Genomic DNA, 27,955 nt, shown 5'->3' on the forward strand with positions numbered 1-27,955 from the left:
ACTACTGGATCTCGTCATTATGTTAATCTCTGGAAGTTGATCGGGTTTGTCTATTCCTAGGTTTTGTTATTTCAATTTATTTTTGATTTATGATCTACTGAACTCTTTCTGACATTTTTTCCCATTACATAATTTAAGAGTTTTGGAGTATCTTTAGGTACTCATACACCATCTTCATTTAATAATAAATGAGAAGATATAGCAAATATGTCCTCATGAGTTTAGAAGTGCAACCGTTGCCATAAGTGTAACCGTTGCCATAAGTGTAACCGTTGCCATAAGTGCAACACACGCCCATAACTGATATTTGCTTAACCCTTTCGTGATAATTTATCTCGAAGGAAATCAAACAATGAAGCCCTGCTTATAGCATACCAGCGTTATTAGGAATAAAGCTTGTCGTGTTAAAAACAATTAAACTGAATGGAGCCCTGCATTATTTATGCTTTATTAAAAAACAGAGTCTTGAAGCGCCCGCTTGGAGTACTCCTTAAAATATATAAAAATAAGGAATAGAAAATGATCAGAACCGTAGGAAAATATGTTGGATACAGCATCCTTATTTACAAACGGATGGTGCGTCGCAGAGTACCGCTCAAGAATCACTGCGCAAAGGGATCAATGGAATTCACGTGCGCACACGGGAGTTCCCAAATGCCCGTCGCCTCAAGCGTCTCGCGATGTGTTCGTGACGTAGGTCGCAGCGAGCAGCCACGCGGAAACGACGACTAAGGAAAATTCCCTTCTACAGAGATGAAATGACGTTTCATCGGGACGACTGTAAATAGTTATGCCAGCTATTTATAGTAACGGCCCGAAAGGACTTCCCTCCTGTGCTCACGTCGACGTTAACCTCCGTCTTTAATTGCTGGATGACGATACTCTCAAATCGATCGTGAACGTGACACCTTGTCTTTTATGACGCTCTTAATTCCCTGAATTACGAACAAATAAATTGATGCATCCTTGTTGCTCCTGTTGGACCGGAGACAACGAGTCGATGAAATCACGATACTCGAACCGGAGTTGAAAGTACTTTAATGTTTCTGTACTTGAATGGTGACTGTAATATTTCATGGATACTTGGGTATTCGAATATTTTCTGTACCACGAAGTGCATGCCTAAACATTCGTTGTACTTAAATAGAGTGAATTAATAGTAAATAAGCTGTGGAATTTTATGCAAATTCATACTTTCACAGAGATACATAAAACAAGAATTGAATCTCAAAGGAAAGCACGGTTTATCTTCTAAACTCTATAACATGATTGATATTATCGATATTTTCTATATTTCTGGATTTGTGCACATTCGCATAGATTTACTCATATTTCATTTGCTATCAATACATAAACGTATGTATTCTAATAATAAATAATATGAAACTAATGTAAGATATGAAACGAAGAGGGTGTATCAATATGCGTTAGTATAGATGATTTGATGATCTTCCGAGAACATCTTACAAGCATACAAAGAAATATTAGAGAGCAAAAAGTAGTTTAGTTACATAGTCGATATCATATATGTTACACAATATGTTTTCATGAAATATAGTTGTTATTAAACACAACTTATCTTTTCGTTTAAAAATATATGCTTAGAATTACAAACAATATTGATTAATAATAGACGCGATTTTAATTAGAGCTTCTATTATTTTATTAAAATTGATATTTCTTTGGATGATTTTGATATTTGTCAAATTTCTTAAATTTGCTATGGTTCTGCTCAGTATAAACAAGTTCGACTGTATTGGGATCCGCTCATTGTAAGCATTTTAAAGAGACGTAATTTTGGAGAAATCATTATAAGCTACCATGACAGTGACATGGGATACGTCTAAAAGTAGTTCTACGTTCAATCGAATCACGATGACTTGCAAATGATGTGTTCCACACAATATGATAAAGGATCCGTTAATTTGACCTTCCGTTGGATGAATTTTATTTTATTCTTAAAACATTATTAATTATTTATTGGTTTACTATTAGAAAATTATTTTCTACTTGCTTACACACTCATGAATGTATTAATACTAAAACTAAACAATTTATTTCAAATGCTCCTCTTTCGAAGTTAATAATTTAGACAGTTTATTGCATAGAGATAAATTTCCCCACTTTATAAAAAAATCATTCAATGCAATAATCTATCTGTGCAATCAAATGACGATCAGTCTTTAAAACAATAGACTTTCAAGTAGAATGGATTGGTTAAATTTTTCTTTTCATCTGAACATGATGTATAATTTTCATAAGATTCCATTACTTCTCCAATACTTCGTTGAGTTCCTAATGAGTAACAAGCGATAATGAAAAATTAATAAAATTTAATTAGAATATATTAAGCTGTTTTTAAGCGATAGTTGAGGAAAGGAGAAAATAGACAAACAAAGTTACGATTCTATTTTTGTAGATTATTAGTTACGAATTTGAATGTTAAATAGTGTTCTAGGGAATAGAGTTTAGGTAACGCTGCGCTAGAAGGTGAAGAATCAAAGCTGATATTGTAGTGAACCGTGTACAGTGGTGCCTTTTCCCTGAAAACTGGCCAAAATCTAATTTTTCAATTGTAAGTAGCAGTTGTTTGCTAGTATAGTTCATTTGTTACATCTACATATCAGTGCAATAAACGTTGCTTAATATATAGTAGTGATCGATTACTAATAAAAACTCATCAAAATTTATATTGTCAACGTTAATATCTTTAAGATAAGCATGGTTCAGTAGAGTTATATTATTCATTTAAAATAATAGATCTCTAAATCTCAAAATATCCCATCTCTTGGTGTCTTGAAATTCCTAGCATGTGTCAGCCAAGGAGTAATTTTAACGAATTTACGTGTCAAATATTTTACTGTTAAGATACACGATGTAAAACTTCCTTTCTTAAGATATTGTGAATCTTAGTCACAGTTCAGTAAAACGGAAGAAAAATAGTAATGTTATTTATCAAACATCAAGCAGAAATGAGTTTCCTCGATGAAAATTACACGTTAAGTATGATATCTGATAAAAGAGTCTTGGAGGAATTCGTGATTACTTAAGATACTTACATTCAATCTACATACGTTTTACATCTATCTTAACGATGTTATCGTACCACCCATTTGAAAATCAATGGTAAACACTCATGCCAATACGTTTATTACTATTACGTTTATTACTATATATTAAACTACGAGTTTTCTGCATAATACGAATGAATATGGCAAGTGTATGGTAAACATAAGTAAAAGGTACATACACTTATTCGAAACGGAATATTAACATTGTTATATTAATTAATGGGATATGTCCTACATGCATTAAATGGATAAAATCCATAGTCTAATTATTGCTTTTGACGACCAATTCGAACTAGGTAACTTACTCAAATCTAAGAATGCTAAATTTTATATGGAAATAGAAAATAACTTCCTGTTAAATTAATTTGTCTGGTTATAAATATTTAATTTTAGATGAAAATCCTAAATCCATCAATAAACTGCGGGTGTATATGCCGGTTCACATGTTTATATACACAGATGGAGAACAGAAACTCAAATTGAAGTATGTTTCGTCTTCTAAACGTTGTAACATGTATGTTACTTAATACAAATGTTATATTTATAAATAAATGCTATCACGAATTTGAATTTTGGGGGAAAAGTGACTCATACCACTTTTAAAATAAATGACTCATATGAATTTAAAAAGAAAAAAAAAAGAACACAGTACTTAGACACTGAAAATAAAAATGACAAATACTGCAATTAAATGTAAATTCGTCAAGTTGTGTATTTTTTCACATTTCTGCATATCTTCCCATATTGCCACTTATCATCAACGCATAAATATCCGCAGTCCACTCCTTAATCATCGGACAAAATCAACCAAAAACCATCATCAGTTCCGTTGATATCAACTCCATAGTTTCAAACTTCCTATTCCCAACAAGATAATGAAATTCCCCATCACAAAATACAGGAAGAATACCAGTTTTTACCGATAAAATTCTCGAATATTCAGAATTTTGGCCAGCGATTTGGGCGAAGGCACCACCGTGCCGCCAGGCAATAGTTGAGGTGTGCCCTAAGGGTCGTACTCACGATCAAACACCGACAAGCCAAGCGAATCATCGGGCTACCATCTGAAGTTTGAAAAGCTGGTGTACGTGATCGTTGGAAGCGACGCTGTCCGAGCCCAGCGAGGACGGCGGTGGTGGTGGCGGTGGCTGGCGGTGGCGGTGGTGGCTGCTGCTGATGGACCACCCGAAACGAGGGTGGGGTGGGGGCACCCCTGACCCCGACATTAGCCGGCGGTGAAGGGAGGCAACGTTTATATGCGGCGGCAATCCGCCCCGTAGGCGCATTCGCTCGTACGCTTCGTCCAAAGCGGACTAACAGGAGAGGCACCTGTTGTTATCGCCAGCGTCGCCGCCGTTGTTGTTGTTGTCGTCGTCGTCGAGCAGCGTCTAGCCGATCGGATCGAGATACCAAACGCCCGTGGACCAACACCGAAGCTTGGAATACAGGAACACGAAGTTGGCGAACAGCTGACAGAAGATCGGAAGGAATCCGCAAACTTGACCCGAAGAAGCTGTTTCCGTGGTCGGTGATATTGCCAACAACAACGTAAACGTCGTTTCTACGATCGGTGATCCCACGTCGGTTGACTCAGCTGACGGCAGTGAAAAGCTAAGGCGGTCCTAGTTGCCCACGTATTTTCACAGTACCCAGAGGAACAGGAGAGACACGAGTTAGCCCGTCCAGGCTCGTAGAGTTTTCGCAGGAAGAACAACACGGCGGATATGATGGCTGTCGCAGCGGCGCAGAAGAATCGCGAGATGTTTGCTATCAAGAAGTCTTACAGCATAGAGGTGAGTACCTTGAAACACGAAATCGGAGGAATTCGTACGATTGGTGTTTGATGAGCTGATGGAAACGTTTTAGAGTAGTGCAGTAGTAGATTCGCGTGATTTTTATGTTAAAGACTTTTCTCGACTATTAAAGTTTATGGTTCTCTTCCGCGTTGACAAATTGTTCGTTTCTATAATGTAAGAAGATGGACGTTTTCCTACAAATTCGATGTTTATTTATTTTAAACAAAATTCTTCTCATAACAATCATGCAATTTCAAGTATGAAAATATTCTTTGTGACGTAAAGGGTTTTCCAAAAAACCCTTAATATTATGTTTTTCGTTAGTGAAATACAAATAATATAAAACATATTCATGCACTAGTTGCTCAATGCTTTGATGTAAACGTTTTCTAGTGCAGTAGTATAATCGATTCTATTAGTCTACTCTATTCGTTGAATCTTCTCTTGATATTGTTACATGGACTCGGGTTGAATTTGGTGATTGTTATTCGTCCAGAGTCTATAAACACTAACAATCTAATCTTGTGGTCGTTATCAACAGTCAAGGATTTTATTAACACCTATCGATCTATCCTTGCATACATAATTGTAGCATTATACTTACATAGCTCTACTCGCACGCAACTGAACAGTGATACCTATCGTAAAATTATCCCAATAGATATGAATTGCGCTGTTAAACGTTAGAAATCTACGAATGTTTCAAAATAAACATTTTGGAATACAATTGCAGAATTGTGCCGAACGACTTAAGTAAAATTTTTGAACTGAATCTTAAAAAAGTAAATTGAATTGTCGTTGAAAAGTATCTTCTGAACAGTTAGATTAAAGCCTTAAACGATAGTTTAACCTTGTAACCTAATCTCATACCTCCACGATCAGACCACTATCTCAGGGATTTTTATTAATCTCGTTGAGCTATACTTTCCCATAGTCTTACTTCTTCGAAAGAATATCAAATGTTATTCGCTACCTAGATAATGTGTTCAATCGATGACTTAATCTTGTGGTCATCTCCATTACTTATTTCTCCAGATTTAGGTCTCTACTTCAGAGATTGTATTAAACTTGTATAAAGTATACTTTTATTAAATAATTGACACGACGATCGCGAGGTGAAGTGTTAAACGGAGGTAGATATGGAAACGCGAGAAAGCGCGGGAACTTTGCCGCTCGTTCAAATTGCCATGATTCTCGCGCGTTACATCGTGAGTGCTCCTCCATACGTGCAATTACTTCACTTTCCCCGGTTATTATTAACGCGTTCGCTACCACGCGTCACATATAAATACGAGAGTCGTTAATTCTCATGAGAAACCATGTACGTCAATGATTTCCCATTTTATTTACGTATGAAGAAAAGAAATAGAAGTATAGAATAGTTGCGTGACTCATTCGTCGAAGTGTATTTATTCATACTTAAAAGCATACACAACATAAATCAAATTTCTACGATACTAATGTTATTTATAACTAATGTTATTATACCTTTCATTCGATGAATTTTATTCTAGTTTTTTCAAACTAATAAAATGAAATTGTTCCTTGTTCTTTTCTTTATTTATCTTTATGAAGTTAATTCAGCTTATAATTTAATTGATGTTAAAAATATGTAATCAATGGCCGAACTTGCAAAAGTATTAAATGTCCTACAATTAAACATAAAAGATTATGTCGTTCATCGATTCTTTGAGGTACACAATTTAAATTAAAAATGAAATTTAAACTGCACAGAATTATAATCCTATTATTTATTTAGTTTCAAAATTAGTATAAAGCATCAAATAACATGTTTTCTTTAATTAGAAAATGGTTTACTTACTTGCAATAAATTTATTTCATAATTTCAGCGTACATAAAAAGCTAAACAAAAGGTGGGGCAATTTTCAACCCATCTAACTCCCAAAGAGTTAAGGATTCAGCGCAACTATACTGACACGCGTATTTTGTTATATACGAAACAAAATTCTAAAGCTCCTTCTGTAAAATTCTCTACAATTTGTAAATACTGAAAACAATGATTACTTTTAACGATTAAAACGTCTCTTAAATGAAATGCTAGGGGAAGATTAACTTTCAGTCGTTACCATTCAATCATTTTCTTAACGTTACTATAATGTTGCAATAGAGGATTGACAAATAGAATGAAACAATGATCTCATTATAGAACGCATAAATATAGAAAACATTTAAAGAACGATATCTGTGTTATTCGATCGAATGAAAACACGTGGTCGAATAATGCGTCGTTTGTTGTCAGTATGTCGCGAGATGTGGATTTCCCCAAGGCTCGAACATCCTCCGAACTTTCTTACACGGAAGAATTCTCTGTCTTGCTTGCCTACGTGACTTTCGTGATAAACGTTCGTGGTATATTTCGTAACAGGTGAAAAAAAAATTACATCTCCCGTGCTCGGCGTGTGTCGCGTGTGCATGCATACAAGCACACAAACGTCACGGTCGCTCGTCGAGCAGCGAGTGAAATTCTCAGTCTGGAAATGAAGAAGGGACCTGATATAGAGAAAGTACACGCGATCGGTTATTGTCGTGATTGCACAATACCGAATGACCTTGCCGTTAAATCCCCTCGCATTGTGGGTGTCCACGTGACCATCTTGTGAGATAAACGAAAAGTATCTGTTCATTAGCGAGGTACTCCTTGATATTAGGGTTGTAAAGGTTACGGAAAAAAACGGGAAAATTCGAATGACTCAATCCGTGGGAAAACCTGCGTTGTTCCACATGTATTGGCGTTTTTTATGGTATTACTCATTGTAACGATCGGGTTGGTTTTATTGGTTTTAATATTGACTATTAATTTCTCATTGTAATTGTCTTCTCATTGTAATTGTAATTTATTATCTTGTTTCAAGGGTGATATAGGGCAAAATAATGTAAAGATTTTTGTAACAATTCTTCATTCTTCTTGGCTTACTCATTATCGCTTTTAAAAGTATTATAGGGCAATCTAATTTAAATATTTTCTTAAGAATTCCTCATTCTATTTTTCTAATTTGCTATCTCCTTTCAAGATTATTAGAGAACATACTAACCTACAGATTTTACTTAAACTTCCTTAGTCTATCTGTTTAACTTACTATCTAGTTATAAGAATACTGTAGGGTGGACTATTCTAAAAATTCTCTTAGAAATTCCTCATTTTACGTGTCTAAACTACTATTTTGTCTCAAGAGTACTATAGGGCAAACTTAAAAAAAGATTTCCTATCTGGCTGGCTTATACTGTTTTAAAAGAACTGTAATTCAAACTAACCTAAAGTTTTTACTAAAAATACCTTATTCTATCTGTCTGACTTACTATGTCTGACTTACTGACTTAGTTATGAGAACCCTGCAGGGTGAACTGACCTAAACATTTCCTTACAAATTTCTCATTCTAACTTACTATCTTGTTTAAAAAATACTGGTATTGTTTGCTATCACAGTGGGGAGATTTGTGTTTTGTTTGTTTTTTGATAGCTAAATTACTTTTTCGGAAGACAGTGAACTTGGATTGAGGATAATATATTAGCGTCGTATGGACGAGTGGAAGGAAACGATGATGAGTATCTTTTGCCAACGAGAAACGTGTTGTTTATAACACGTCAATTTGTACATTAATCTTTGTACAGGGATAGAGCACTTGAAAAATATTAGACACATGTTATTTTTGATAGATGATGAAAGTAGGGTTTACTAGGGTATGAATTTATAAATATTGTTTGACTCAACCCTTTAGGGTTAATGACTGTCTCACCTTTTGATTCGATTTAATACTTCATTTAAAGTTTTTTATTTAATAATCAATAACATGATTTATATAGAGGTTTTTCCAATTTACAAAATGGTGCTACTCTAGTTAATGGCATTGCGTGTTGTAGAGTATTTTTCATCATTTTAAGACGGATATCAGACAATAAAAAAAAATTGTTTAATATTTTTTAGTGATCTATCCGTGTGTGGAAAACTTTATAAAGATCGAGCATGGAACAGTTAAGTAATATTCCTGCTAAGGCTGTCTGAAATGTCTGACCAAATACTGATCCCTCTTTCTCGTATCCATACATTTTTGTCATAACGTTCGGAATGAAATCTTTAATAATGGCTGTATTTGTCTGCCTACAATTATATTAAAATATAATTATAAAACATATATAGCCTAAACAAGACCAATACATACTTCAATATGAGCTTGTATAGACTCAAAATCATAAAATCAGACTTTCCTTAAGACAAGCAAACGAACAAAACGTACAAACAAAAACAAAATGACTACCATTTTAAATTTAAAAACTGATCAAAGTCTTTACGAATTTTACCGATACTTCCACAGTCTATGCGATCACAATCGTATAGTCATGTCTTGACTAATACAGCATGACGAACATATTTATGGCTTCAGTTATTTTTATTGAACGCTAATGAATGACAATTTCTCTTCTTGAATCACGTTTGAAAGGTCAATAGCGCGTTCCTTTCCGCGGTTCGTATCTCAAATCGCGCAATTATGGCTGCCAATCGACGCGTCCTCGAGGTAATCACATTTTTTCTCATTCATTCACAACGCTTGCGAGTGCTCCGCCTTCGTGACGGGTCCTTCGCGGCATTAGAATCGCAAGGACAGGTCCCTGTGTTTTTTCACGCGTAACAGACGCGCGTTTTTAAAATCGTACGGTAAGGCTGTTTAATTGGCATCCAGGCAAGGTCCGTCGGGGAACTTTTTCATTCATGCGTTCTACATCGCAACGCGCACGCGGTTGTCCGACGCTCATCAACCGATTAATGGTTGCTTCTTCTGAGATTGAAAGTTAATCGTCGATAAGAGAAAGATTCGAGAAGGTGTGGAAAGTACCGAGTCACTTGATCCATGGTATAGTTTTTTTGTTATAACTTAAAAAGAAACAGGTGTCTTCATTTAAACCAATGTATACAACTGATGAACAGTATTCTAGTTGTTCATAGCGAACAATTGAGAATAAGAATGTGACAAAAGGAGAAAGGCTACTAGAACTGTTTGATGTAAACAACATATAATCTAAATAAAATCTATATGTTATTAGAGTGCACTTGATGATTACTATTTCGAAATTATTGAAGAAGAAACATTGCATACTTTTTCTTAAATTTGAAGAATGAACAGTCACTCCTTCTTACAATTTAATTTAGTGCAAATTTCGTCACTTGCCAGCCTCCTTTAATAAATTGGAAATTAATAATGTTGTATTAGGTGTAATCTATTAATAATATTAATTGAAATTACTAGAAGCATATATATTGTTACCATACAGTGTAAAAAGTGGAGAGTTATTAAAAAGAGAAGCATTTTCATGTATTCTTGTTATGAAAAATATAACCACTTTGTCTACAATTATTCCAAGAATCTAAGGGCGAGGAAACGCAGTTCATGTTCGTTACATTAATTAAAAATTAAGTTCAATAAAAAATTAAAGTCTTCAATTAATTCACTAAAATGTACATAGCGAAAATTGTTGTCTGCCAAATCTTGGGTGGAGGAATTCATTTCTTCTCTCAGGGGATGTGATCTAAGTCAGTACGCAGCTAGCCCCAGTCGCGATACGCTATCGTACGCGATTAGTTCCTCATTCGCGAATAGAAAGGCGCGTGGTGACGCGCGCACACCGCTTCTCTGGAACGAAAAACCCGAATCTTCTCACTCGACGACGTGGAATTTCTCAGTTATGCGTTTCACTGGCGAGGAGCAAAAAGATGGGTGCTCGTGTCGCGTTCCTGGGCAGCCCGTCCGTTACTTTCTCCGAATATCACGAATTCTATGGGAGGCTGCTTATGGGCCTAAAGTATATACGCGCTGGTAATTAGGCAAAGCTCGACCTCGCGCCCAGCTGATGAAATTTTGAAAACTCTTATATCACGAAAATTCCGCGGGTTTACGTAAAAGGGTGTATAAACCGACGTCGATTCTGGAACATAATGATTGGGACGCGTCGTTCAACTTGGCTCGTTTCTGGCTTCCCACGAGGTAAATGTACCCGATAGTTGCCCATGTAGCAGTAGGTGCCACTTTACGAAGGAGATCTTAAAAATAACACTCTTAGTAGTTATATTTTCAAATTATCGATATTTTCCAACAGTCCGTGCCATCTGTCACACATTCATCTTCCTGTAGGGGAAAATAATCTATAGTTATTCTTGAAACTTTCTCATTCTACCTGTGTAACTTACTACTTTGTCGCAAGAGTACTATAGGGAAAACTAATCAAAATATCTAAATAATCTAAAAATTTTGTATGAAATTCCTCATTCCATCTAATTTGTTATCTCGTTTAGAAAATACTTGTGTCGTTTATAACATTCATGAAACGGATAGTTTGTTTTTATTGCTTTTAATACTGCCCATTTTTTGTTACATTTCTTCAGCGATAGTGTCGGAGATTAAGTTTGACATAAATATGTATTGTGAAAAAAAGACACTTTTTTACAGTTATTCTTGAAATATAGCAATGCGTCTATTAATTTAATACGATTATTCTATAATAACTAAAACTAATGTCGAAGTTTGTGTGTCAATGTTCTTTCAAATGATCAATTCAGGCATTTATCGAAGTGTTAAAGAGAGTGCCCCTGGAAGGAATTCAGATTTTGCGATTAGAATTTTTAAAACAGGTTATTCCATATTAGTCAGGATTTTAAATCACGTAAATGAATGATTAATGACACTTACGTCATGAAAACACAATTTTTCATGGAAAAGAGAAATTTCTTTCATATTACAAACGAGCAACACAAGATGGGCGAAATTCTTGTTTAAATAAACAATTAGAATATCGAATGACAGACGCACAATGCTATATATGTATGTATTACTTGTTAGATAAAAGTTAGAATTTGAATTGTGAATTGACATATTCCACAATGAACAAATTTAAGAAGTCATGGATAAACTTGCTATACTTTGGTTTCATTTGTTATCTACCATTTAAATAAAATTTTGTCCATTTTATAGAAGCATTGTTTAGAACAGTTTCTTTAGCAATCCTCGGTAGGAACCCTCTGAGGTGGTAGATTGAAAATCTTCGATGTAACAGAAACATACCCGTTTTTTATTACTTTAGAATATTAAAATATTTGATCTGTACCCAAAAAATATACTTGCAATGATTATTATCAATTAATATTATATTATACTAATATTAATATTTATAATATATTTAATTATTAATTAATAGTATAACTTACCTGTTAAAAACGATGCTCCGAAATAGTCGTTCTACCATTTCAGATGTTCAAATTTTTAATACCCATACATTTTACAAAATTGGGGTTCGAGACTGAAAGAAGTTTATGAAACTCTGCTTCAGAGCTTCTTGCGATGTGTACAGGGTTACTAGAATGTTGTTGATAGATCGTGATTCATGCGCGATCGGTGCGAATCGCGTTCGTTCGCTTACAATGAAACGCTTGTGAATTCGATCATGTGTTTTCTGCGTTAACCACAATGGTAAACGAGTGCTCACTCTGACTCACTCGAACGGAACTCTCCTGCACGCGCGCGCGCCGGATCTAGATACTGGATCGGATCCAGAATCCGCTACTCGCGTGCTCGTTTGATTCTTATCAAGCTTGTTCGCGCTAGAGTTAACGAGGGATGAAAAATTATCCGACCTTGATGACGTTTCTCGCTTGTCGATCGCACGGATACCTCGTTTGTCATTGGTCTGAATGAGATAAATGAAGATTAGAATTAATAATAAATATTAAAAGTCATTAGATGGGAAAGATTCAAGTTTGATTTATTTTACTCATACTCGAACAGTTTGTTTCTCGATTATAAATAATAGACCTATCTCAGTTTTAATTACTGATTTTTTGTGTGTGTTAAGTCAAAGTACTGCTGAATGGAAAATGATTGACATATGATGTTTTTCCAAGAATTTTAATTCAAGGATATTTCGACAATTAAGTTCGACAATTAACTTCGATAGTTCAACAATTAACTCATGGTCCTCTTGAATATTTACAAATCGTTCGTTTCTACAATATGAAAACAAAATTATTTTCTTCATACACAACGTTTATTTGTCCTAAAAGAAAATCCTAAAAAAGATTTTAGAAGAGGTGCTTTAGAATTTTATTTCTTACTTAAACACAAATGATATGGAATATATACGCCTTTTTTCATTCAAATTAAAGTTTTTTGAAAAAGGCTATAACAATTGGCAAGTCAATTGCATTCTGAAATTCCAATAATGTATTTCCCACTTGGTGAATCGGTTCATACACAACGATCAATAGAATCCACAACGTATTAAAAAACGGATCTTCAGCCTGGAACACACAATTTGTTTATTAAGGGTCTCCAAGATTTTTTTTCATAAACAACTACTTGAGTCTAATATAGTCTAAATGCTGTTAAAAAGTCATGAAGGCTTCAGCAGTTAACCCATTCATAGCCAGGCAAATTTAAAGCGTTTTGCCTTGACACCAAGATTTAATACAGATATGTAATCCATGTTACTATTTTGATAGTAAAAAGAGATTATAAATTCTTTGTTTCAAAATGAAAATTGACGATCTTCTTTTGCAATAATTCGTGACTCAAAGGCTATAAACTTATCCCTTGAGTAATTGCAATCAATTTGTACTACGACACATCTCGTAATTGGCAGTGAATAGGTTAAACTCTATTAGTCTCATACAGTTGTCGTTAACATCCACATAAGTGCAGTTGATGCGAGGTTAAACTTTCATGAAAACAAAACATCCTAGAGACTCTTGATAAACAAATTGAGCATTCCAGGCTGTCGATCCCTCGTTCCGACATGCGTGATAACTCGGTCAATTGACGCATGTGCATAAGTTAATATCTCACGTGTTACAAATATTCGTTACAAAATCGCGTAATTAGGTCTAAACACCCTGGACGCGAGGCGGCCAAGTTAGCCGTGTAATCATATCGCGTTGCGAAATCAAAACGACCTCGGGCTCCCGCATAATAATTATGAATATGTTATAAATATGAGAACGAAGTGATTGTAATTCCACCAGCTAAGAGGCGCGGAGAGGCCCTGAACACCGTGTTCCCGAACCCCCGTTATTCGCCTTTGGAGGCTCGCCACACGTACAACAAACGACAATGCCTCTAGCCGGTTGTAGACGGCTCGACATCGGCCAATCGTTGCGAGCATACACACGATCAATTACATATACATCGGTTATGCTAATTAATCTATTTAAATATCGTGTTTTGCCCGAACCGCCTCATCCATTCTAATCGCGAGAGAAAAATCGTATTAATGCATCAGATGCATTATGTATGTTCATCGGTCGCGTAACAATCCGTATCGCTCGCCGTCCTACAACTCCTTACATATTTTTTCATTTTTTTTCTATTCTTTTCTTTTTTTGCTTCCATCGCTCAATTTTTTTCTTCTCCACCCGCCAATGATATTCGCCAATAATGACGTTAATCGGTAATATCCAGGTAATATCCAACGCGGAGGTGGCCCTTTCTAAGCGAATAACTTACGGAAATTTTGTAATTCAAGGTGATCGATTCGCTTTATGATTCCTTATCGCGTGGCATTATCGACCTTGGGAGCTCTGAACTTGATTCCGCGAATGTCGAATAACCCGTTTCGTTACTTAACCGGCGAGCTTAGGTTTACCGCGGTGTTTGTAGCCGATTCGACGCGAAACACGCATCGATAAAGTAACTAATAACGTTCCGCGGTTGTGATCTTAATGACGAAATAATGATCGGCCTTCGGTACATTTGCCACGGATCATTACGTCGTTTTATCGGCAAAAAATCGCGGCGAATATCCCGATCGAGCGTGTAACTCGCGGCATGATTCGCGAGCTGGGATGCTGAATAAATTGTCTTGAGCAACTCGATGGAGTGTGCGAATGTTTTCCTGTCGAATCAATCGGCCTACAAATCTCATTGCGGAAGGTGAGGTTTTGTCACGCCTGGCAAAACTCGAAATATTTGAATTGGCTACCGTGTGACGCGATTGATGCATTGTATGAACTCACAATATATGGTAGTTTTTGTTTTACAGTAACATGCTTGAAAAAATTATATTTATTTTCTACATTTTATTCAATTGGATAGTATTTTGAAAGTAAGCGGCATGTATGTATATGCTGTTGATTGAAAACAAAAATAAATTATTAACAACTTGAGGGACGAATTACTTCATTAGAAATAAAATAAATTGTAGTTAATATTTACCTATGGAATCTATCAATCTTGTGACGACGTTGTTGTATTGTATCATTTGAAAATTTCGTTATAAATATTTGTTTACGCTTCTAATGACTATTTCCACACGATAATATGTAAAAGAACTCGGAAAATGAACGTACACGTATGTGCTAGTATCTCTCAAAAGGTTAATGTACGTAAAATATCTTTCTTATTTCATTGAAATTTAGCTAAGAAAATAACTGCACAAATTTATTATGTGTCTAATTTTGAATAAATTGAAAAATACTTTTGCAATTTTAATCATTGGGAATGATTATTGCCGTGACAATTCTTCTTTTCTGTGGTTCATTAAATAGGATAGTCTTTTAAAAATTGGTGTACAACATTGTTTGTATATTCTATGTTTTTGATTCTATTCATCTAGATTGTTATTTCCTTAGAGGCATTTTGTTATAACATATTTCAGTAATGTACTTTCCAATTCTAACCATAATTTTGTAAAAATTCATTTATATTAGGCGTAAAAATTAAGTCTGTCCCTTCACATTCCATTATTCATACCTAACTTAAATTTAAACAGAGATATTTAACCCCCATTGTGTTACATTTTAATAACTGCTAAATTTATCTTAAAAATGCACAGAATTTCTACGCCTAATGCATCTGTTACATTCAATGAGTGGAAACTTAATAATAAAAACAATTTAATTTCGAATATATTACAATGTAACAAAAGGACTGTCTAGTGTATATAACAGAAATTTTCTGTTCATTTTAGAGTGCCTTTAAAAAATATGTCGACTATTGTAATGGAGGGTTAAGAGTCTCACACTCTTCAGTTGTATAGTTTCCCTTTAAATAAATATATAACACCTAATATAACACTTAACCTGATAGTAGTATATCTAATTTATAACAGTTTCAATAAGGAAATTTCTGGCAGTGGCCATTTATTTCTTGATCAATCTTCGAATGACACTTCCGCGTGAATACCAAAAAAAGGATCCTTCCTTTATATTATGCGTGACGCGAAATTCTGACCCCTTTTTAACATGCACAACAAAGAGTACAATGCAGAAATTTGACCAAACGCAGCCGTACGCCTACGTGACTCATAGTAATTAGTCAGGTGACAGGTCGAGCGCGAGTATTATCCCTAAAGAATCAAACCGACGGGCAAAGTCGACCATTTTTTTTCACTGCGATAATTTATAAGTCGAAGTCTGTTCCAATCTCTCTACGGGATAATCGGCTCGTGATGCAATCATCCAGCAAAGTCATCGGTCATCTATCCGTTCCATTGGCGAAGTACTTGGCCCACTTCGCGGCACATGCGTTGTTAAGGGATTACTACACGTCTTCTCTAAACCGTGCCAACCGCTTGGAAAATGTAACTGGGTCCCACATTGTGCGCTGTTCGTGAAAAGCGGTCATTAAGAATTTGAATGACAGTCGATGGATCTCTTCTTGCGTCGACCAGCTGCGTCTGAGGATTTCTAATAAGTTTCCTAGCGATCGAGTAGCCTCTGGTTCAATTCGAGCCTTTTTTGCAGCTATAACTACTAGAATTTATCATTTCTCAGTTTTCATAGTTGTATTCTTGAGTCACCTTTTGCTCTATTTTTATTTTCTTATCTCTTATTTTTAACGAGATATTTTCCTTTTCCTATTAGGCGTAGAGATTAATTCTGTCTCTTTCTAAAATAAATCTATCATTTCTTTGTAAAAAGGTATCTGTGTGTTTTATTATTACGACGGTTGGTATTTTAATGGAGCAAAACGATACGTAAATATTTTTACTTAAATTTGAGTTCTAAATGTATAAATGTAAAAGTATATAGTTAATTTATATACATAATATAACTTGTTTCTTTTCTAAAAATTACATTAGATTACATTAGATCACATTAGACTACTATACATACAAATAAATCCCCTATAAATATCGTAGACTATGAAATAAAAATTCCTCAATATATCTGATTTTATGAAATTCATTTTATTCAAAACTAAAAGTATAAAGTATCTCTTAAAGTGTCACGGTTTTAATTAAATCATATTTTATAATACTTATATACACAAAATGACGAGAAGAATCGATTTATCCAAAAGAAACTCGTGGTTTCATTCAAAAAACAAGTGCAAGTGCACCCTTACACCAAAGCTAACATTAAAAATTAATTATCAAATAATAATGAAATTCACCTTTAACCTATATCAATATCTCATTCATCTACTTTTTGTATTGTTATATATTCACTTGTCTATTGTTCGTTATTCGAAATGTTTAAATAAGAATTTCTGGATTCAGTGATGTGCGATCTTCTTTGTAGACGTGAGCCCTTTCATGTTTCTCCTGACAGAAGTCACTAATTTCCGATCCTTCAACTACAACCGGAAGGACGCAACGAAAATTCATTTCCGTGCATTCGGTTCGTTATCAGAGTCGCGTCGGATGCTCTTTGCTGGCCAGTCTTTGGTAGTTAGGTCAACTTTGACTCATCGTGACGGGGCAGTCTGAGCCTTTCTTCTAACAAGCGCTTCTATCGATAGAATTTTCCAATCGATTTCTTTGTAATCGCATTTTATACGCTGTACACAACACTTTGAATTTGATAATACTTATTAGGCAGGATTATGTCAAATGTCATTTATCACGCTATTGACACTTTGTTTTGAAAGTTTAAATAAATAAATATATAACACCTAATATAACACTGTGAAAGTTATAATGAAATAAACAAGAATATTGTGTTTTGACATTAAATGATCAACTTGAATGATATAACTACAACGAAATTGTGTCACAATGTTTATTCTCAATAGTAAGGGCTGAAAATAAACATATTAGAGTTTCAGTTTATATATTGGAACCTACCATAAATATTTGTTATTTAATTGAGTATAGACGACAAAGTTCTTAACAAATGCAAATGATTAAATTAAACAATGACTACCACTCATTTTTACCAGCCTCCATCTTTTTGCCATTCGATAGATTAAATAGTTTGGAAATATTGTACGAAAATTAGAATACAGTTATAGTGTAAAAGGAATTGGAATATCAGATTGAATTACTTTATGTAATACTAATGACAATTTAGCATAATATTGAAACGCTGGTTTGTCTGTTTAGAATGGATATCCAGCAAGACGACGATCCCTTGTGGACGACGCTCGCTTTGAAACATTGGTTGTGAAGCAAACAAAACAAAGCGTTTTGGAAGAAGCTCGGCAACGAGCGAATGGTGAGTAACAACTTAATTTTTTTTTTATATAATTATTTGTCTCTCAAATTGTTGATATTAGTATTCGATGTTTCCTTGCAATTGCAGGCTCTTCGATATATAAAATTGTTGTAGTACAATATAGTTATTTGTAATATTAATTGATCTAAAATTGTAATTATTTGTATCGTATTTTCAATATTAGTGTTCGATGTTTTTTTGTAATTGCATGCTCTTTGATACGTAACAGTATTGTTCAACGATTCAGCAACTTCTTACTCAAACCTGATAAAAAATGTTAACTCTTTGCATAAACCAGGCCAAGTTTTATTTATGGTAATACAAAGTGAATTAACGAAATAATTGAATAGAATTGAAATGATTCAAAGCATTTGAACATTTTTGTGGAAGAAAGAATATTTTTAATCTTTAATTTTTTAAATAATCATATTAACTCCTTAACTTAACAATTATTTTGTAAGTGTATCGTGTATGTTTGAGTTATATCAAGCTTTTAAGTTAAGGGGTTAAAACAATTTTCGAATTACGAAGGTCATAGTTTGATGAATAAATTAGCCTCGAAATATTTGATAATGTAGTATACGTATTATCGATGTTGCATGATAAGTTTTTTGCTATTAGACTCACTAGCCGATCAAACTCACTGCGCTCAAGATCATTTAGAACATGAAACGGAACTCCTTTCGTCCAGCGATGATGAACAAGTGGAAACATTGGCTTGCGCTGCCAAGGATGGAGGTTTGTATTCATTTTGCAAATTTCTTTGCGTTGGTCTCTTAATTAATGAAGACGTCGATACTTGACAAAGTACCTATTATTAAAATAAGTTACATATTGAAAACTTAAATAAAAATTTGAATTAATGCTTGATGGTGATGTTATTCCAAGCGTTTTATTTTATTCTCTTTCAAAAAATATCCAGAAAATTAATGTAAAAATGCAATTTTTCTTTAAATTATAATAATCTGCATATATAGTTTGACGTAAAAAACAATGTATACAGAACTAAATATGTTTGTGTTGTTGTGTCTGACAGGAAAATTATAGAAATTCTACCTATGACTAGATAATATACTTGCGTAATGTGGAGTATAGGAAGTTGTTAGTGAAAGATGATAATATTATGCCATAATTATGAAAACAATTTTCTACTTCCTTCGCTACTTATTTCTTTTTTACGTAAGGGCACTACGTACAATAACATTAATAATTCGTTTTTGCTAGTTTTGAAGTCTCAATTATTTTACTTTCAAGTTAACATCTTTATACTGTCATCAGTGATGCGTTTGGTTTCAATTATCAGAACAAAATATGATTCTCAAAGAAAACACACCTCAGTATTTATTTATATACACAGTTTGATAATCCAATATCATCCTAGCGTGTACTTAATAATCAATTTATTAGTTATGCTTTGCAGGCCAATTTCCTTCAAATTTTAATAATCTACACAAATCATTTGATTAGTTCTATTATATAGCTTTGCTCGTTTAAGACTGAGTGAATATTCTTCCTTAATAATATCACAAACTTTGACTATGACATCCTATATTTTATTATTTGAACATATTATTCAATCATAAATAATTGTTTATAATTGTTTTGTTGCACAAGTGTATATAAACTTATTTATGTACATATATACTTTTATATACTTATATACTTACTATTACTCATTTATGTTACTTCCCTATATGTATTGTTTTTGAAGAGGACCAAAGTAAAATGAACGAAACTATCAATAATGTTCAGAACAACTTCACCTGATAATCACTAAAACTTATACTTCAAATTCGAATAATTTATGTCAAAGTATCGCGTCTTCACGGCTACAAACCACAATGGCATGAAGTATCGAGTGTCGCATTTGGCATGAGCATGCAATTGTCTTTGACTTACAGAAGCAAAAGCAGAAGTTTCATCGGACAGCGATGACAAAGGGGATGAAGATTATGACGATGGTAAGTGTGACCTCTATCATTCGTTATATGTGAAAAATCAGTATGCATCGCTATTATTACGAGCGCAAGAGCGATGAAAATTCTCGGGGATGCAAATCGTCGATAGGTCGTTTTAAGAGGGGATGGGGTAAATGGAGAGTGAAGCAACCTCCATTGCAAAGGGTATATACGTTGCCAAAGAGAGTAGAAGCAAGTGCTTTCCCGACAATTGGTTCAATTACGCGAAAGATCTCTTTCCCTTTCCCATTCTCTGGGAAAAGGAAACTTTTCCGTCGTTTCTTTCCTTGTCCTTTCATCGCTTTTCTGAATCCAGTTTGCGCATTTCGAATCGTATTAGCCAGGAGACCTCTTTTCCCAGTTCTTCGACGTCACCCTACGTCGACGATAAATATATAACACGGTTATACTCTTCTTTTGCCTTCTTAGTTTTCGCACGCGGACCTGGCACGTCCGTGGGCGACGATAAGAGGTATTTCATTCTTTCCTCGATACCTCTGTTGCGCCGTCGTCCATATAAAGGTGCCTGAGAATAGACATTTCGCGTAAATGGACTTTGAATTGCTCGATTATTACCGTCCATTGAAATCACTTAGAGCTTCGGAACGTCGCGCCAGAACGTGGAAAGAGTACCTAAGAGTTGGGCTGGATGACTTAAGAGCAGCCTCGTGGGAGTAGTTTCTTCGGTATTTCTCAGTGAAGAAATGGAATATTAATTATAATAAAAATTATGAATTAAAAAAGTCAAATCAAGTTATGAGACGAGCCGTGGGAATTCATGGAGCGATAAGGAAAGGTTAGACAAAACATAAAATCCAATAAAACCTTTGTTTTTGGGCTTTTGATTACTTCATGAGGTTAATAAACATTCATTTGGGAAGTAGTATTAAAGAAGAAGAATATTGCGAATTTATCGTGGACAATTAAACCTTTAAAAGTACTAAATAACTGCAAAAATATATTTCATTCACAAATCTCATAAAAAGATTTCAATAAATCGTACTGGGATAGTTTTTATCAAGTTTCCTCTGTTGCATCTGAATTCTATATCATTAAGAAATTCGATAATAATCAAACAAAATACTATATCAGGAACACTATGTAATAAAGAGTTAACACTTAAGAGCATGGATTTTCCAGGTTGTAAAGACAATTGCAAATACATTTTATAGCACAGTAACAGTACAATAATAAGAATTATACTGCATTCTTTGAAGACTCTTTCAATTTTCAATAACTCTCTCAATTGCACCTCTATTTTAAATATATTCACGTCGAAAGCACGCTTTTGTCACACGCCCCCCCCCTGCATGCCGCCTGCTAAGCACACTCAGCCCTCTTACCTAAGGCAACACAAAAAGTTCCAAAGAATCTTATCCAAACAAAACATTTTTCTTTCCGTCAGATGCTGGATTAACCGAGGAGGAAGTGGTGCTCGCCAAGACCATAGCCGAAAGTCCAGAAAGCGAGCACACCGTGCAGAAAGCAGCGCTGGTTTTGCGTTTGCGCGAAGGTATCGGTTCTCTATCGAGGATCCTGAAGACGATCGAGAACTTCAAGGGCACGGTGACTCACGTGGAGTCCCGGCCCTCGAGGAAGGAGGGCTTGCAATTCGACGTCCTCGTGAAGGTGGACATGACCAAACATAGCCTGCTGCAGCTGATCAGGAATCTGCGTCAGAGCGCAGCGTTGGACGGCGTCACTATGCTCGCCGACAATTCCGTCAGCATTAAGGACCCATGGTTCCCTCGTCACGCATCCGAGCTTGACAACTGCAACCACTTGATGACCAAATACGAACCGGACCTGGACATGAATCATCCTGGATTCGCTGACAAGGAGTACCGCTCTCGCAGGAAGGTGATCGCCGAAATTGCTTTCGCTTACAAGTACGGCGACCCGATCCCTAGCATTCCTTACACCGAAACTGAAAACGAGACCTGGTCCCGCGTGTTCAAAACCGTCGAGGACCTGGTCCCGAAGCACGCCTGTGTGGAGTACCAACGAGTCTTCAAGAAGCTGCAGGAGGAGAAGATCTTCGAGTCGCACCGTATACCACAGCTGCAAGAGGTCAGCGACTTCTTGAAGAAGAACACCGGATTCACTCTGCGACCCGCAGCTGGACTGCTCACTGCCAGGGACTTTCTCTCGAGTCTCGCCTTCAGAGTGTTTCAGAGCACCCAATACGTTCGTCACATCAACAGCCCGTACCACACGCCTGAACCGTAAGTGTTTTCATATTTGGTAGTGCTTGGTTAAAGTGAGAAGATTTTTGGAGAGATAATCGAGAAAGAGTCATTATTATAGATCAGGAATAGAGTTGAGGAATTATTAAGAGACACGAAGGAAGAACAAGTTTAGATATTAATAATTTATTATATTTGTAATGCATGTTATTGAAGGATTATTTGATATGCAGTGCTAGCAATTTTAAAATTAAAGTTGGTGATGTACGTTTGATCTAATATCGGTATTGCTTCTTTAAAACGAAAATGTCCTTTTTCCCCCTAACGTATGTATTTAATAGATTAATCAAATTAACGTATCCGCAACATTTCTGCAAGAGTTGCATCAATTCTTATAAATTCACTGACAATGCTCTTGCAAAGATTGTGCAATAACCAATTAAAAAATTTTAGTTTAGATTAAGGTGACAGACAGTCTAACAGATGTGTGATACCGCTTTGAAGTGCGGCAGCCGAGCGTCTGTAATAAAGCACTCCTTGATTTTGTATATGTGTATTTTATGTTATATTCGGTAAATATTCTTTTAATATTAGGATAAAGTTTTGAACAAGACATATATGTAAATAAGAATATTATTTGTTACATATTTTGAATCGCTCGAGTACAATATAAAATAACTAGTGCATAGTGTAAATATTTAAAAAAATGCTCCAATATCAAGTTTCATTGTTTTGCTAAAAATATCTCTTCCGAGTTATCTACTTGTTCTACCTTCGCTTTATATGCCTACTGATTTGTAAATGAGTGACAGGAGCTTTTCATCGTTAAGCAACAATTTATATCAACAACCTCTCCCTTCTTCGAAAAAGTTCGTGGAAGAAACCATAAATTATTCGCAACCCTAGACTTTCTAAATCCAAATACGATATTTCTGATTAAATCAAAGGTCACTTAGTACCTCCTCTGCATAAAATTTGGTGACTGTTCCCAAAATTTTCTTCGAAGGGCTACTCGAAGGATCCGTGCCAAGCTACATAGGACAATCGATATTGCGTTATGACGAGAACAGTCTCTCGTTACACAGAGTACGATGATAATAGGGTTACCGTGCCCCTCTAAGCTCGTAATGGAGCTCTAATTGGCTTTTAACGACACGATGGCGTTAATAATTCGATTTCACTCTTGCGAACTCGTTCCTCCACGGAAGTGGCCTCCGCGTCTGGCAGATTTCGAGAACAATCAAAAGCGTCCTTTGCGCGAGAGCAATTGATCCAATACAAACTAACGTTCACTATAGCGAGGGAAAACTTTCGATTTAAATTTCTTTCGAAAGTGAATTTATTCTCCCTTTTCTATTCATTGGGGCAATTCAACACGTGTCTCATCAACTTTTCTTAGAAATAAATTATGTTGCTTAAGGACCCGAAAACATAAAGTTTATTAGTTTATTGTTGCTCTCTAGAATGACTAAAAATTATTTTTAACGATTGTATAGTAGAAGAAACGAATGAAGAAACTGTTGGAATTATCAAATATGCCATAAAATATATGTACATACATGATGTTTGATCAATTAAACATTGAAAATAGTAAGGTTTATGGTTCTTAGGATGTGGATTTTAACGATTAGTTGTTGTGAACTTCTTGCTGGGGTTTAAGTGTTTCTTTTTATTGCTGATTGCAATATGCTCATAAATGCTGATTTTATTGTATTGGACAATATACATAGTAGTATATTAATATAGTTAAATTCGGCAACCACGAAGAGGCATCGCCCATTCGTCGCTAAAAAACTTATACATTCTGCAAACTAATAAATTTACATTTCATCTCCAATTAATCCTATGGATCCTACATAACAAATAAAAAACTGTCCTCGTTTAATCGTCGTATTTTCTTTCCTAATTTATTATATATGTATACTTTATGGAATATTATTCCAACATTTTCATGAATTATGGTTTGGAACGTTGCAAAATAATATCCCAAGTACATTAAAAAAACTGTTTCTATATAATCACAATATCTCCTTTCATAATTTCCTAAACCTCGTGTACATATGTGTACTTTATGATATATTATTTCAATATTTTCATAAATCATGGTACGAAACATGAAAAAATATTCCAAGTAAGTTAGATCGGAAATCTAAATATGCACTGAATGTACTGCAAAGCTCAACGAATGCATCCTTCTCAAGAAAATAACGAATGGAAAGAATCATTCTCTTCTTATTATTCCAAAACATTCACTATTCGTTTTTCTCGTTTACAGAGATTGCATCCACGAACTCTTAGGGCACATGCCTCTACTGGCCGATCCAAGCTTCGCTCAATTCTCTCAGGAAATCGGTCTGGCATCGCTCGGCGCTTCGGAGGGGGAAATCGAGAAGCTGTCGACCATCTATTGGTTCACTGTCGAGTTTGGTCTCTGCAAGGAGGGTCAAGAGGTGAAAGCTTATGGCGCCGGGCTTCTGTCGGCTTACGGCGAGCTGCTCCATTCGTTGAGCGACAAATGCGAGCACCGACCGTTCGAGCCGACGACCACGGCTGTCCAGAAGTACCAGGATCAAGAATACCAACCGATCTACTACGTCGCGGAGAGCTTCGAGGACGCCAAAGAGAAATTCCGTCGCTGGGTGAGTACGGCTCGATAGCGGAGACTTTAATGCCAGATGCAGCGCGCAACCGCCATTACTAGACCGCGGACGATTATGCAAATTCATATATCTACAGATATAGATAAAGAAATTTAAATGATAATATCTCTCGTTTCCTAAACAGTATAAATTGTAGATTATTGTTAATATTATATATTTACTTTTGAAATTGTATACATTTTATCAAATTTTCAGTTAATTAACGTAACTTTGAAACCATGTAATTTATTGTAATGGTGCTTGCTATGTAGTTCATTTGTCGGGTGCTTAGCTTACATCGTTTTGTCATTACACCTAACACTTTGTAGAGTTGTTACCACGTCAATTATGTTTTTATCAAGGTTTAATTGCTGTTATTTGTTTTTATTTCAGTTACATAAACAAAATATAGTAATTATATAGTAGCGGCATATTCGTAGCCCCTGATGGGAAATGTACATCTCAATGACAATTAGAAAACAAAATCGTAAAAAAGGCTATAAGTTCGCCTAGATAGAAATTCTCAAAGATAATTTCGACCATAGAAGCTAACTTCTTTTTTTTTTCTTTTCTCAGGTGTCCACCATGAGCCGACCTTTCGAGGTCCGATACGACCCTCATACCCAGCGGGTCGAGGTGCTCGACACCGTTGACAGGCTGGAGAATCTCGTGTCTCAGCTGAATACCGAGATGACCCATCTAACGAATGCCATCAACAAAATCAAGAAGTCCTTCGCGTAAGAACTCGAAAGATCCATCTCCGTGACACGATACGGTTACTCCTCTCGCGAAACCTCGACCCTCGACGTTTCCTCGGTAAGCTCGCATCGATACATTTCAATTGGCTCAATCGTTTGCTCGGTCTCTTGGAATAATTTACCTAATCCTTCAAAGATGTAACTCTGGGCCACGTAATATGTTTGAGTAACCATTAATTTCATTTATGAAGCATTGACATTTTGTTCGAGATTTTATTACACATTAATGGTAATTAAAATGAATGTTGCGCATTCATGATGTATATCCTAATATGGCTATCTAAGAGAAAATGTATTAAAGATAGATATTTCATAAATATTGATTTTTATTTGACAATATTAATTGTTTAGTAAGTAAATACATATTCTGATTATGATGTTTGTGCACCATACATGCACACAATCTTCAGATTAATTTTTACAGTTTGATCAATAATTTCATCGAGTAGTAACAAAAGAAATCATGCATGCAAGAACTGTATCAAGCATGATAAAAGAGCGATACTCGTCGAATTAGACGGTTTTTAGTAATTTACCCCTAATTAACTGATGGCATACATATATTATTAAGTTATAAAAAATCATAAAATGATAGCACCTGTCATTGCTGTATAAATTTATACATAGACAGTTACTCAAGGCAAATACGTCGCCCAGAGTCTCATCAACGTAGAGTTAGGGTCGAAATGAGAAGAAGAATGCCAAAAAAACCACGACTACCACGCGAGGAGACGAGTAAAAAATATTTATCCGAGAAAACGTCGAGATTTACGTAGGACCTTTTATCATTCTTTAATCATCATTCCTCGTTCGCATCGAATCGTTCTCACTCTGTGTATAAAGTCGTTCATTCGTGTAGCCGTGCGCACGCGCGCGTTAACCAAAATCTCGGTTCGAAGTGGCTTTCGGAGGCGTATGCGTGCGCGGACCTGATGGATTGCTCGTGTGTTTGCTTCTATTTAATTAAGTCGCCCTTAATTAAATTGCTTCTCGTCGTATTTATTGAATTTTGGAGTATTCGAACGTCCGCGCGCGCGCGATCTTCACTTACTGAACGGGGAAAACAAATCTATTAATCATGGAAGACTCCCTCTCTGCGCACCAAGGTATTATATTGCGCTCAACAATTGCAGCTGAGTGATCTTCTCGAATTGGACAAACAATTATCGGACCTGTAAACCCACTTCGAACGAAGACGCATAACGCGCGTGTGCGCACGCGTATTCCGTTGTCTTCTCACGTTATACGTATTGTATTTTATTGTATCTCTATTCTGATGCACTACATATTGTTATCATTAGTTTAGACTCGTAGAAGTATTACGTGATCGCGCATCGATTTGTTGCACGTGGGCAAAACGATATGCAATCCAACGGCTATTGAACGTAAACCGCGTGTGTCGTATTGAATTAGATCAGCTGTATAGTGAGACGGCTAGTATTAAAAGGCAATGTATATGTAGGAATTTTATTTACGATAATTTAGCGTATTACCGAACCCGTGCTCACGAAACCTGTATTCACGAAAAATTTCAACAAGGAAGTGACAAAGTGTTTGAATTAGAAACGCACTGTCTAGAGTGTAGTGCGAGTCCTTGCTTGTGCACCCTGCACTGTTTTCCCGTCGCTAACTCGTACCAAATACAACCTGCGTTCGTGTTAATGCGCGCGCTAGTTTTTCGCGCTTGCTGGGCTGTAGAAATCGCTCGGCGCGTACCCTAGATTTCCTTTGTATTATATTGTAAAGTACTCAGAGCATAATAAAAACCTAAGATATGTATCTTAAAACTTGTGTTCGTCATTCTTCCACTCAAATATTGTGCTTCGAGACTACTTTTTTTTTAACTTAACACACTCCTTTTCTGGCTAAAGGGAAACCGTCTCTAGACATGATCTTTTTTAGTGGATATCGAAAAATGCAGCAGATGTTTCATTCTTATTCATCTTTATTTATCATTTTGACCAGAAATTACTGTATGAAATCATCATATTTTAATAATCTGTCCAATATACTATTATATAGTACATATATTATGTATAGTAAGTACTATAATTATGCTATTTGAATATGGAATAACAAGAAATTCAATACTCTGACTAAAGGAAAATATT

General features: G+C 35.4%; 1 protein-coding gene across 1 annotated transcript; it reads left to right on the plus strand.

The window, feature by feature from the left end:
- Positions 1–4,339: 4,339 nt before the first annotated feature.
- LOC128872729 (tyrosine 3-monooxygenase) lies at positions 4,340–27,631 on the plus strand. The gene is made up of 7 exons (XM_054115711.1): positions 4,340–4,864; positions 18,192–18,303; positions 18,925–19,041; positions 20,205–20,264; positions 21,667–22,486; positions 24,723–25,086; positions 25,663–27,631. Exons 1-7 carry the CDS (start codon positions 4,796–4,798, stop codon positions 25,825–25,827), a joined length of 1,707 nt encoding a protein of 568 aa, XP_053971686.1. The 5' UTR covers positions 4,340–4,795; the 3' UTR covers positions 25,828–27,631.
- The last annotated feature ends 324 nt before the right edge of the window (positions 27,632–27,955 follow it).

The sequence above is a fragment of the Hylaeus volcanicus genome, chromosome 2 (genome assembly GCF_026283585.1).
Source record: "Hylaeus volcanicus isolate JK05 chromosome 2, UHH_iyHylVolc1.0_haploid, whole genome shotgun sequence".
In the NCBI taxonomy this organism is placed as follows: domain Eukaryota; kingdom Metazoa; phylum Arthropoda; class Insecta; order Hymenoptera; family Colletidae; genus Hylaeus; species Hylaeus volcanicus.

Bases quoted from the DNA above. Each gene is read 5' to 3' on its own strand.
- LOC128872729 (XM_054115711.1), top strand. From the start codon at position 4,796: ATGATGGCTGTCGCAGCGGCGCAGAAGAATCGCGAGATGTTTGCTATC. The intron at 4,865-18,191 runs GTGAGTACCTTG...TTGTCTGTTTAG, and splicing joins AGAAGTCTTACAGCATAGAG to AATGGATATCCAGCAAGACG. The intron at 20,265-21,666 runs GTAAGTGTGACC...TCTTTCCGTCAG, and splicing joins GGATGAAGATTATGACGATG to ATGCTGGATTAACCGAGGAG.